The 13,539-nt window shown below is 35.7% G+C and overlaps 1 protein-coding gene across 1 annotated transcript; it reads left to right on the top strand.

The window, feature by feature from the left end:
* The first annotated feature begins 1,030 nt into the window (after positions 1-1,030).
* LOC119579190 (protein zwilch homolog) lies at positions 1,031-13,297 on the top strand. The gene is made up of 15 exons (XM_037926886.1): positions 1,031-1,175; positions 2,949-3,093; positions 4,206-4,308; positions 5,348-5,498; positions 6,336-6,435; positions 6,696-6,842; positions 7,380-7,517; positions 7,653-7,833; positions 8,438-8,551; positions 9,990-10,093; positions 10,272-10,404; positions 11,393-11,562; positions 11,852-11,940; positions 12,402-12,517; positions 12,886-13,297. Exons 1-15 carry the CDS (start codon positions 1,123-1,125, stop codon positions 12,990-12,992), a joined length of 1,851 nt encoding a protein of 616 aa, XP_037782814.1. The 5' UTR covers positions 1,031-1,122; the 3' UTR covers positions 12,993-13,297.
* Positions 13,298-13,539: the final 242 nt, after the last annotated feature.

The following is a 13,539-nucleotide window of genomic DNA, read 5'->3' as shown; positions in this document are numbered from 1 at the left end:
ATTATTACCATCATTATTATGGCTATCATCATAAGTGCTATTATCACTATTATCATCATCATCATTATCATCAATATTATTATAAATGTCATTATCCTTATTTTTAATATTATTATTATTGTTATCAATATCATTATTATTATCATCAATATTATTATACCTGTCTTTATCCTTATTTTTTTGTGAAGAGTTTTATTGTCATTATTATTGTTATCATTATCATTATTATTATTATCGTTATTGTCATCATCATGAGTGTCATTATCATTAATATAATTATGACTATGATTGTTATTATTATCATTTTTATTATTATCATTTTTATCATCATCATTATTATGATTTTCATTATTGTTATTATTATTACTATTAGTAGTAGTAGTGTCACTATTATGCTTATCATCATCATTGTTATTATTATCATTATTCTTATCATCTTTCTTATATCCATCCATATCATTGTCATTACCATAATCACCAGTATCATGATAGTTAATTTGTTAAAGATTATTGTCATTATCACTATAATCAATATTTCAATATTGTTTTTTAAGCCACGATTTTCTTTTTAACATTAAATGGTGTATGGCCCATTTAATGAAGATATAAAAGGACAAAAAGAAATTTTAAAATAACGCTAATTTCAAACGCATCTCATATTTGGGGGGGGGGGGGTTATAGAAATAATAGGCTCGTTATTTGTGTGAACAAAAGTCATATCGTCAATACTTCATCGTATTATACGTAAAAAAATATATATATATATACAAAAATATGCATTGATAGAATATTCTATATAATTATCCCGCAATATTAGTATAATTTAGATACATAGACAGAGCCGCATCCATTCCTTGAAATTGAAACCTTAAAATAATTATTTATATACATCCAATCTACTACTGGATTTTTAAATAAATAGGAAACAATAAAAGGATATATAAATGAATAGATATATCAACATTACAAAATATATATATACACATATATTTGAATATATACATTTAAGCTCGTTGTCCTTTCCCTTGATGTAAACATTCTCGCGGGAAGACAAGAAACAGCGAGACTTTTACTCATCAACCTTTCCCTTTTTTCGGCTTATTTACCCCTTAATTGCTCATCATGAAGGACTTGCCTGAAGTGAGAGCGAGTGAGATTACTGGAGTCTTAGAAAGGTAGGGTAATGAGTGTGGACTTAGGGTTATTTTAGGAGGTAGAAATGGACGAGGGTGTGTCTTCGTTGTGGTTATTATTGCGGTAATTTTTTTGTCATGGTATTTATTTTATTTATTGATGTATGTGTGTGTGTGTGTATGTATGTATGTATTCTTCCCTTTGCAAGTGGGTTTCAGTTACTGGTATTCGTGTGGTTCATTAATTATTGTACAATTTTACATTCCAGAGATTTTTTTTATTAGTTATTGAGTTATTGTATAGTATATATAGGTATAGTAGAGTTTTTTTCATTAGGTAACAGGCCAATTGCAAATAAATATACTGAAAAGAAAAAAAAAATAATACTGGGTTTATTTAAATAAAAACTTTATTTATTTTACGTATGTGGGGGTATACAGGTATATTCCTCTTAACCCATTGCCGACGGGTGGCATGTACGCACATGCCATGGCATGGCGGGACCATCTGCCGGGGGCACGTACGCACATGCCATAGGTATGCATGAACATTGCCAGATTTTTTTTTTGTTTAAATCACGGAAAGATTATTTTTTCGCAGTGAAAGTTGATAAGTCGGTTTACACTTGTTCATTTTACCATGCAACAACACAAAAAAATGCACAAAGACAATTTCAACTCCATGATGCACACACTGCTTTCTTGGACAAGACCGATATGATCAACTATGGAGTTATAGCACAAAAACTCAGTCCGATATCAGGAATTTGGCAAGTAGAGACTGTAAAAAATAAGAAAACTGAAAATACAACATATCTTCGTAGATTACGAAGAACGGCATGGTGCTGGTTTGGCATGAGTGGTCGCGCATGCTCGGGCGAGATTATAAGCCCCAGCGCGATCCGGGCCACTATAAATGCTACCCGTCAATTATGGGTTAATCCCAGTGTGTTTGTATACAGTTATGATTTTGAAGGTACTAATGATATTAGTTATTGTGGCTTCTACTTTCTCAGGAATTTTTTTTTTGCTTATTAATTTTACAGTAAATATTCAGAAGACTCACATGACTGCTCATGATGAAAGTGGTATTGTTGGATTCCTCTCCTCACTACTACACAGATCTGTGAAAATTATGCCAAGAATCCCCTCGTGCTCTGGCCAATCGCGGAGGGGAGAAGGCACCATGGAAATTGGGATTAATATGAGTAAAATGCAGAGAAATGGTCGGATATATAGTCAAGTGTAGGGGGCTGTGCAACTCTGCATTCTGGTTGTGCACTCTATCCTGCTCTGAATATGTGGATGATTCTTTGTCTTCCAGGGCGGGGATTGCGTGGCGGCAGTGCCCCAAGAGGGCGTCTTAGGGGCACGTTGTCTTAGACAGTGTTGTAACTTATTCACTATCTAATATTATAGTGATGTATTTTGTGTATATTATTCATATTTTACCCAGCAATTTCAATGCAAACTTGGCCTTCTCCTGCAATATGGGCCAAGAATGTAGGAGTTTAGGGGGATTATGTGGCAAATCTCCTACATACATAGGCGGCAGGGGGTTAGAGGAATCCATCAATACCACTTTCACTGTGATCAGTCATGCAAAGATATTCTAATCAATTACCAATTTACTACTTTGCAGTGTCCAGATTTCATATTATTTTTATCTTTATAATACTTTTTATAATTTCATATGTATTTTAATATTCTTACCTGAAAATAATCAATATGTACAGACATACATGAAAAAGGTAATTATAAACATAATCTATATATGTTTTAGATAGGATATTTAGAGAATTATTTTGTCCACAGGCTCCTCCTGAGCAACACTAAGACTGCAGAGTCTGTGGTGGTGGAAGGGGAGCACCTGATCCTCTCGCGCGAAGCTTGTCCAGAGATCCTCCTTTTGGCCAACAAGCAAAAGCCAGAGATCATCCTCGTACAGAAGTTCACTGAGGTAATGCTGTGGTGCTTGCTGATTTGTATTTTGTTTTTTGCTTGTTCTGAGGTACTTTACGTCTTTCTCAGAGATAATCCAAGTTTGAAAATTATTTTCCAGTTTAATGACCTCAAAATAATGCTAAAGTAATTTATGATGTTTTCTTGTCCACTTCAATTCCTTTATGTGATTATCTAGTCTAGAAATGTAGAAAGTTACTGAGAAATAAATAATCCCCCTTTAGATAGGAAACAAAATAACCCACAACTGCACAGATTAAGCTGTAAGGGAAGGATAAAGATGCAGTCCCGGTCTTAACCCAAGGTCACCAGGAAATGCTGTGCTCGTTTTAATTTTTTTTGTGAAATGTCTCTCCATATAGATGGCTCTGCTAGTGCTTACCCACAAAGGAGTCAATTAGTAGACCTTTTGACCTTACCTGATTGCACCTTTCCTTGAATTTGGGGAAAAAACGTTTTTCTTTTTTTTACTAATGCTATCAGTATCGATGATGTTATTTTTATTATAGACATTATAATTACAATAATGTTATAGATTTTAATTACAATAATGTTATAGATATTAGTAGAGGCAGCATAAGAAAATATAAAATATTTCCGAAAATCATGGAAGAGGGTAAACAGGTGAGACAAGTAGTACTCATACTTGGCTCATTGGTAACCTAGTACAAGGTGGAGCCATCTATGTGTAAAAGCAATTAATAAATTAAACTCAGCTTAGGGTTAACATAAGATTGAGTTTTTAAAGAAAGGTATCTTTTTAAGATCCTAACTACCTGCTGCCTTTTCTTTGACTGATTGCTAAAGTCCTTCTATGTTATTACTTGCGTGTTTTAGATGGTCTCATCTGTATAAAAGCCTTCCTTTCTCAACACACTCAGTTTTTCCATTCTGATACACTTTTGGAGGAGAAGAAAAAAATATGCAATTTTTTGTCTGTCTTTGTGATGAATATGTTCACCTTAGTAATAAGTTCACCTAATAATGATAATTGCATGGAATAAAACTTGGCTATAGTAAGAGAAATCTCCCTTTCTTCTTCTTCCCCTCTCCCGTAGACATATTAGAATCTTATGTGTTAATGTCACATCTTTTGGTCTTGTCCTGCAGCACATTCGTCGTCTAATGAGCGTTGATGACCCTGGAATGCTTAATAACAAGTGCCAGAGCAAAGTTATCTGTACACCCACCAAAGAAAAATCTTCAGGTGATGGTATGTGAACTTCAATTTGTATTCTAATTTGCTAATAATCCTATAAATATGCAATATTTTGCTGCAGCTAACAAATTTGGCACCAGGAACATGCAATAGTTGTTCACTGTCTAGGTATGGTAGGTTTAGTCTGAGAAAACCAGCTATAGAGATGGTATTTGCAATAATTTATATGAAGCAGACAGTTGTTGTGACTTCCATACCTGTCAGCACCCTGGCAGGCCATCACACTTGCACCAACCTGCAATTTTAGGCTTGTAGACCTTCCTGACAGTGTATTGCCAAATAGAGAACCATTCTAAGGATCATTTTGTGAGAAGATATGTAGTAGAAGGTTGCTTATCTGTTCTGGAGCAAGATGCTATGACCTTCACTTGATGACATGGTACTGTAATTTCCAACCCTCATTCGGCCTCAGTATAGCCTGTCTAAGGAGAGTTACGGGAGGTGGAGCTCTCTAAAAGTTACGTGCAAGTCATTATTTGCATGATAACATAATTTATTGCAGCTAGTTTATCCCATAATTTCCATGTTATAGGTCATACATACCCCTACAGGTATTGGGGCCAGTATTAAGGCTTCTTTTCTGTGTAATTACTATTTTATCTTTCAAAGTGTTTCCAGTATTCATTTGAACATCACATAAGTTTGCTAGGTATTTAACCCATTGTTGCTGGATACACATACTAACCACTGTAGCTTTGTTTGGTGAAATCTGTGTTCACATTCATGGCTCCACACGCGCTCAGTCACTAAGGATTCAGTAAGTAGGTCTATGTGACCTCGTTTGTTTTTACCATTCCTGTAATTTTTAGGGATCTTTTTTCTAATGCTGTTGATATTGATACTGTTATTAATATTGTTTTTATGATTATTGTGATGCTATTAGCAGTACTAATGGCAATAAAGAACCTTTTAGAAAATCAGGGAAAAGAGTAAACATGTGAGATAGGTGGGAGTATTAATTGACTCCTTGGTAACTAAACTCTTGTGGAGCCATCTATGTGTAAGAACAGTTAATGACCTAAAATCTTTGTAGATTTGGACGTGACTGGTTCACCTCTGAGATGCCCCTTCATGGTGGATGACGACACTTCAGACTTCTCCCCCTTCACTGTTAGCCTTGCACCAGGCAAGAAGAGGTCGAAGGGGGAGCTTTCGTACACACCCATCTCTTGTAATAAGTTTGGGTGAGGATATTTGGGTTTTTATTTGAAATTTATTGTTAGTGCTCTTATTGCTGGTTTTGCAGTCTCTATCTATGTTTTTATATTTATATGTTATTTGAAGCTTTTCCATTTATTCTATTGTTAATTTGTATATATACATGTATTTGTATGTTTATATGCATAAGTCTATATATATATACATGATGTATTTGTATGGCAACTATAACCTTTATCTAATTTATTTGTTATAAAGAAAGGTGATACATACCACTCAAACAGAGCTTGATTTGTTTGCACTTTGTGTGGTTTATTGACAGTACGGTATTTAAAAAAAACATTCTTGCTAGTTATTTTGATGAAAAAAAAAATTACTATGACAGCTGTTCCTTTTGATGTGTTAATCTGCATAAGTAGGTGACTGTGGAAAGGTAGATTTTGATAGTGTATTGCAGTTCATAATATTTTTCACTGGAATGAATTCAGTACATGATAGAGTTGGGAAATCTTGTATCAGAGAAATGCAAAGGCTGGAAGTTGAATGGCAAAAATCTTGTCTCTATAAAGCTTTTCCAGTTTTGAAGGCAGTCATACACAGTGTGTTCCAAATCTTTCAATCTCAGTATTCCTAAATCGTTTCCTTGTCAAATTTGGTGTATTTTAAAATGATTCACTATGAATTCATTCAGATAATGTTATCAAACAGACTAGTCATGGTTAATGGTTTATGGTTTGAACAAATAAATTAGACAAACAGACTAGTATATTTGCTTCATATTTAAAAAAAAAAAATTAATGCTTCTTAAATAATGGTTACAAATCCCACCAAATGACTTCTTTTTGCATATTTACTGCTTCCAGACTTGTTGCTTCGAGGGTCAACTTGGCTTTGTGTAAAATTTCAGTTGAGAGTGACGACTGCACTCCTCTCTGGGTGGTGTGCGATGGGAAGGATCCACAGGCAAGTTCCTGTTTGTTTTTTGATGCTGTATTTTTGCTGCTTGTTTGCTTCAGCTCTTTTTTTCTCTCTCTCTTTTGAGTTTGTCTTGTCCTGTCATGCTGTTGCTTTGTCTTTTTCTTCCTCCTTACTTTTGTCCAAATGAACCTTCGCTTCATGTGTTTGTATTTGCCCGTACATTCCCCTCCATTTTCATCCCTACCCAAATATATCCTCTTTATTTCCAATACTTGCCTATAAATCCTCCATTCTCAAACCCTCAGGGCACGTTCTTCATTGGACTACACAGAGTAGGTGAGCTGGTTTCCCGAACCCTCGTGACCTCGGCTGGCCCCTACGTGGGGTGTGAGGAGCTGCCTTCCCTTGACCACCTCAAGATCCACCACACCTCCACCTTCCCCACCAAGATGGTATGTTATAGAGTGTTAGAGAGAAAAAGAAGTACAAATTATTTCAATCTAGACCAGTATTACTGTAGTGATGATGATTATGATAATAGTTACATTGATTAGGTCTCCTAAAATTAATGATGATGATAATGATGATAGCCATTATTAAAATGGAGAGTCACAAAGAAAACAAAATATAATTCTTTGATGCTTCTGACAGAGAACTAGGAAAGATAGCATGGTCAATGTGCTTTCTGACCAAAAGTGATAAGCAGGAAAATGTTATGAGCTTGGGGTCCTTTTCATGGAAGGTATCAAGAAGAGCAAAAATAAAAAGATCAAACTCCATAATCATACAAGGCCTCTATTTTCTACATTATGTTTCCCCATTATTCATCATGTATACACAATCTCAATCTCCAGCTAAGCTTGAAATTATTCACACAACCTCCAGCCAAGCATAATATTATTTGCACAACCTCCAGTTAAGTATAGCTAATATTTACACATCCTCCAGCTAGTCATGATGTTCGTTACACCCTCCACCTCTAACCCCAGGTGGAGAGCACAGTCACAGCTGCGTATGACATCCTCTCGGGGGAAGACAGCGAGCGTTCGAGCATCAAATTGACTTGCGCCTGGAAGAGGCCTCTCACCCTTCTGACTCCTCCAGCTCCCAATGCATCGACTCAGGCTGTGAGAGTCAATTATGGTTGCTTTGTGTTTTCTGATTTCTTTTTATTTTATTGATCGTAGACTTTGATAACATTACGTTAAAAGAATAACTTTTTGACCCCGAAAAAGTAATCCCAAATATAAAAACCCCACCAGAATGTAGTGATTGTGCCCAGCGACCAGCGCAGCGCTGCCCACCAGATGCACCAAGAGCTGAGTGTACTGCAGGGGTTTGTGGCCGGCCTGAGCACAGGAGAGGTGGCCTGGTTCGTCAGGGAAGGAGACAAGACGGTGGCCGAGCAGATTGAAGATGTCTTTGCTAGTGTTAGGGAGAAAGGTGTGTGGAAAGGTTTATATTTTGTTTTTCCTTTATTTTTATGATAAGAAATTTATTGATTACTTTGTTATATTTTATGTGTCTGTTTGTCATGCTTTTTATTCATTAATATAATTTAGTAAATATTAAATTATTATTCATATAAAAAAAAAATATTTGTTTTTCAGTCACTCTCATCTGTTGTTTTCGATATATGTCCACATAGGAACTTGAGTGATAGGCTTGTAAAAGTTTGGTTTCTGGTTTATTGTAAGAAAAATGTACTAGAGCTTGATGGATATTGAGATATTAGAGTGTAGATGTAACAGTATTAACACAAAGACCACAAATAACATGTTAGTAGTGAATTAAATATTATTATATGTATCCAAATATCAGTATATTTGTAACTGATGATGATGATGATGAACTTGGGAATTTCAAGTAACGAATCTGAGGCCTTAATTCATTTTTATCTGCTTTTTTTTTCTGCTCTCTTGGTAAGTCACCGAAGACGATGTTCTTTAACCCAAAAGAGTCACTTTGCACAGACCAAACATTACGTTTACTTCCCAAGAAAGAGAGAGAAAGCGTGGACTATGGTTGTGTGTTATTCTGCTTTCAGGCCAGCGCCAGAAGAAGGAGGAGGAAGCTGACTGCGACAAGAAGGTGGAGGAGAAGTTCTTCAGTCGCAGGCAAAACATGGACTTCATTGACCTCCTGTGGACGGTGCTCATGAGTAAGGAGTTACTTGTTGTCGCTCTTTTTGTTAGTGTTTCTGTTTTCAGTTATTGTGACCCTACTTTTCTTTCCATTGCTTGTTCTTTTTTTCTTTGTCTTCCTCCTCTTTTTTTTCCATGGGTGGAGCTGAAAGTTGATGGTTCTAATGAGTGTCTTTTATCTTTTTCTTCCTGTTCTTCTTTTTTCTGCTCTTTACTTTTTTTACTTTTATCTGGTCCTCTTCCTTTGAAAGTTGTTCGTTTCTGTATTTATGTGATGGTTATGAATTATGATTTGTTTATAGATTAGTGTTTGTAAAGGTTACTTTTTCTTGTAATTACTTAATGTAGATTTTGTGTTTTCTCTACCCTGTCATGCATTTGCAAACTTGTAAGTTTTTGTATTCAGGCACACCACTTGGAAACTTCCAGGATAGGCAGTGGTGTATTTTTTATTTGTTTTTAAATATTTCTCTGCATACATGTATATGTACAGTATGAATATTTGTGAATAAAAAAAGAATTACATTGTCCAACACTGTATACTGGTAGAATCAGAATTTTGATAGTTATTCAAAACTAATCACATTTATGAAATGATTAATAGTTTTTGAGAAAATAGGAAAAAATGGCTGGTTGCCAAGACAGTATTGCCCTTGCCACGAAAGGCCTGTCCACACAGTTGGGCATTATTGGTGGGTATGTGGGTGGGCAGGAATAGAGATAATGTTACAGGCAGACAGACTACTTGGTAAACAAGTAGTTTCCTCATTGTTTCCAGGCCTGTGATGTCTCCTGTACTGTTGCCTGTAGATGTGCATTCCGATCTTGCCCACCTGTGTAGACAGGCCTTAAGCAATTTGGTTAGAGAGTTGCCAGTTACCTTATTGGTTAATTTAAATATCAGACTTGACTTTTGACTTTTTATGTACATGTATAACTTTGTTGGTAGGAATAATCAAATCACATGAAAAAATGCGTTCCATATTTTGCAGGTATTAGCCCAAAACCAATGGGTATGGCATGTACGTACATGCCATGCCCACTGTATATTTTCTTTATTTTTTGTACATATAGTTGCTACACTTATACCAAGTCACCAATTACAAATACTGCCCGTCTTACCCTTTTCCTTGATTTTCAAATTTTTTTTATGTTATCTTATATTGCTGTTACTAATGTCAGTAACATTATAGTAATTATGATGTCTATCATAAAAATAACACCATCACTATTCATAACAAGGAAAGGTGAAATCCAGTAAGGTCACAAGGGCTGCTAATTGACTTCTTTGTGGCTAAGCACTAGCAGAGCCATCTGTCCAGACACATTTCACAAAAGATTTAAAAATTTTCCTGGTTTGAGTTCATCTGTAGTTCTTAATATTCAGTATCTTAGATTCATTGAATTCCTTCCATACTGTATATAGTGTTTGAAGATGAATGCCTCCTCCTGCAGAGTGTGAATCTTACCAGGAACTCAAGGAGAGTCTTGAGTTGATCTTCAAGGCAGTTGTAATGGGTCAAGTGAGGCCACAGATTCACGTGCGGAACAACACACAGGTAGGCTTTGCTGTTGTCATTACATTTTTTTCTGACTGTATCACATATTTCTTTGTATCATGGGTAATAGTAATGAGAGGTATTAGGAAATATAATCCATAGTTTGATGTGAAAGCACACATAATGATGATAACCATAATGTCAATAGAGATGATAATAACGGGTTACCCTACTGTAGGTTGGAAACTTGGTGCGCAGTCTGATGAGGGGCCAGGCAGACTTGCCTGAGCTGACAGGTCTAATGCCTCTGAACATGCTTATTGAGATGGGCATTGAGAAGATCAAGAAGGACTACATCAACATATTTCAAGGTGGAGTTGTGGCAGCTTTTATTATTATTTTGATTTCTTTCATGAGCTAAGTATATTTTTTCTATTAACAAAACGAGAAATAGGGGATGGGTTTTACGTTCATGGAGGTGAGAGTTTTACACTGATAAATATATCATCTCTTGGAAATCAGAGTAATGGTTATTCCAAATAAGCATAAATAATCATGAATGAAAAGTATTTATCTCCAGGAATTTTGGAAAAAGTAATGACCAACAAATGGAATTGGCTTTTGATAATAATGTACAGAATTGTATGAGAAAGCTATAACTATCAAAATATCAAATGCACATCTTGCTTTGTGAAATTATTCATTATCACATACTTTTCTATTAACCCATATCTGACGGGTAGCATTCATAGAGGCCGGGGCCTCGCTGCCGGGGGCTTATATCGTCGCCCTAGCATGCGCGACCACTCATGCCAAATACCAGCATCCCATGCCGTTTCTTTGTAATACTACGAAGATATGTTGTATTTTTAGTTTTCATTATTTTTTAAAGTCTCTACTTGCCAAACTTCCTGATAAATCGAGACTGAAGGGTATTTTTGTTGTTATATAGACTCCATAGTTGATCATTATTCGGTCTATAGTCCGAATAAAATAAGCAGTGTGCGGCATCATGGAGTTGAAATCGTTGGTTTGTTGCATTTTTTTTTGTTTGTTGCATGGTAAAAATGAGAAAGTGTTAAAACCGACTTAATCACACTTTCTCTGGCAGAAAAATAATCTTTTGCCGTGATTGTAACAAAAAAAAAACCTCTTGGCATGTCTATACATACTCTATTGCATGTGCGTATGTGCCCCCGGCAGATGGTCCCGCCATGCCATGGCATGTGCGTACATGCCACCTGTCGGCAATGGGTTAACATTTACTATGAACAATCATCAGCAAAAGTTTTACAAGTGCTACAACATGGTCTCTGCTATCCTAAGCATATCCACCAAAATCCTCTGTTTATTCCACAGTGGGTGATCTGGCCACAGGAGAGCAGCTGTCATGGTTTGTGGGCTACACTGACTGCATGGAGGATGCAGTGATGCAGCTAGAGAAGCTCCATGTGGCCCTGCAGGTTGTCGTGCTCCTGCACACCTACCTCAACCTTCCATCCTCAGCCCTTGTGCAGTTTACAGCGCAGGTGAATAGTGTGTCTGCATGGTAGGGGGATCTGTTAATGGGGTTTGGTTTTATGATGACATTTATAATTATTGCTGTTGCTGGTGGTATTGTTCTTACTCCTCTTCCTCCCACTCAAGGATATATTTGGAACATATACATATATACTTTATCTATGTCTTTATAAAATAATCACCAAATTTTTACGATAATTATGTTAGATGCATATCATTATATTATATTTGTTGCGTATGTATTTATTTTGTAATGTTATTTTCCTTTCTCATTCTATGGTATTTTGTCAATTACAGACTCTGAATCAGCTGAAAGAAGGCCTTTCATCACCTTACTCATTTAGCTTCAAACTCTCCACCTTCACTGTCCATCAGCTGCTCAATAGGTATGCTTTGTGACTCGTTGCCTTATTTTTCTAGGGAGGAAGCAGTTGAAACAGAGGATAAGTTTTATTGACATTAAATTTGCCATACTAACACTGTAATCAGGAGGATAGGAAGCACGGGGTAGCTAAATCAGCTCACAGGGACGGGCCAAGACCTTAGCTAATATATTAGGTAAAGGTTAGATCCTATGTGGTAAAAAGAGGCAGTTTTATTAGAAAAACATGAGAAGAGAAAATAAATTATAGATAATTTGTGACAGATTGCACAAATGATAATATATGACTTGCTTTATGCTTTGATTCAAGTCATCTCTCTCTAACAAACTTAAGAAAATGTAGATAAATGTGCTTAACATATAATAAAAATACCAGGAAAGCAAAGTTTAGTTATCATTATTATTTGTATCTTCCAATGTGATATAAGATAAAGAACTGAAACTTTCCTTCTTGTACCTACTCAGCCTGAAGCCCAGTATGTGGGAGCTAGTCCTGCATAGCACCCACAGCACTTTGGAGAAGACGCTGGTTTGTCACGTTTCACACCGTCCTCTCATCCAGCTGCCGAACGTGTCTAATGGTTGGTTGTCTCCTCCTTTGGTGTTTTTCAAATTGAGTTAGATTATTTGTTTGTTGTGGAAAATCAGTTGTTTTCTGTACATTTTCAGCTTCATATTAGGGTGATTTCAAATCAAGTTTATTGGTGGCTGTGAATTATACAGAAAAGCTACAATTAAATCAGTAAAAAGGAGAATATCAGATTATAATATAGTAGCGTATTAAAGTATTTATGTCAAAATATAAGGCAGAAGTTACAAGAACCTTTTTTCTTTCAGGGTTTATATCTGGAAAGATAACAAGATGAGGATTTGCATGGATAGTCTGCTTTTTCCTTTTTTCTTGTGTCTCGGCATTTTTAAATATTTATATTTCTGTCTCCTCTGGCAGACTTGGAGGAGAGTGCAGCTGACTGCGACAAAGAAGAACCAGAGGGTTTTGAGGAACGCCATTTCTGCACCTTCATCACAACTGTCACAGACAAGATACTAACTTAACACTTTCTTTTCGCATACCTAAGCACAATATTAACATGAATAGGAAGACACATTTTTATGTCTAGACCCTTCATGTTCAGACACCTTTTATTATTATTATTATTATTAATGGTTCTATTTTTTTGTTTATGGTAACTGGGACTGATCTTTTTCTCAACTGTGGAATGTGATATATTATTGACTGGATGCGCTTTTATGAATTTAATAAGCCAGGAATGAAGAAACAAAAAAATATATATATTATATAGTTTCTAACCCATGAAACACTTTTTCTAGCATGGAAAATTATATATTTATAACCTTTTTGAATGTGTTTTTATTGCACCTCTTATGTTCAGCCAAATGTGGTCAATACAATTTTCACTGCATATCTTAGCTTGAGTGCAAAACCTACTAAATCTCAAGTCTCGCACAAGTAATCGTGCGCATTTCTGTTTGCCAACTACTTGTAAAATTGTAAACAAATAGTATCATAACTTGAACTGCAGCCATCTATTTTGTAATCCAATCTGACATGTCATATTGTTTGTTATTATGTGTTGTGATG

This window comes from Penaeus monodon, chromosome 12 (assembly GCF_015228065.2).
Source record: "Penaeus monodon isolate SGIC_2016 chromosome 12, NSTDA_Pmon_1, whole genome shotgun sequence".
Classification (NCBI taxonomy): domain Eukaryota; kingdom Metazoa; phylum Arthropoda; class Malacostraca; order Decapoda; family Penaeidae; genus Penaeus; species Penaeus monodon.
The sequence above is the reverse complement of the archived record's forward strand: the minus strand, read 5'-3'. Positions and strand labels throughout refer to the sequence as shown.

What these genes read in the sequence shown, in the direction of transcription:
- LOC119579190 (XM_037926886.1), top strand. Translation starts at nt 1,123, where the DNA reads ATGAAGGACTTGCCTGAAGTGAGAGCGAGTGAGATTACTGGAGTCTTA. An exon ending in AGAAAAATCTTCAGGTGATG is followed by an intron (nt 4,309 to 5,347) that starts GTATGTGAACTT and finishes AAATCTTTGTAG; the next exon opens with ATTTGGACGTGACTGGTTCA. An exon ending in CCTGTGGACGGTGCTCATGA is followed by an intron (nt 8,552 to 9,989) that starts GTAAGGAGTTAC and finishes CTCCTCCTGCAG; the next exon opens with AGTGTGAATCTTACCAGGAA.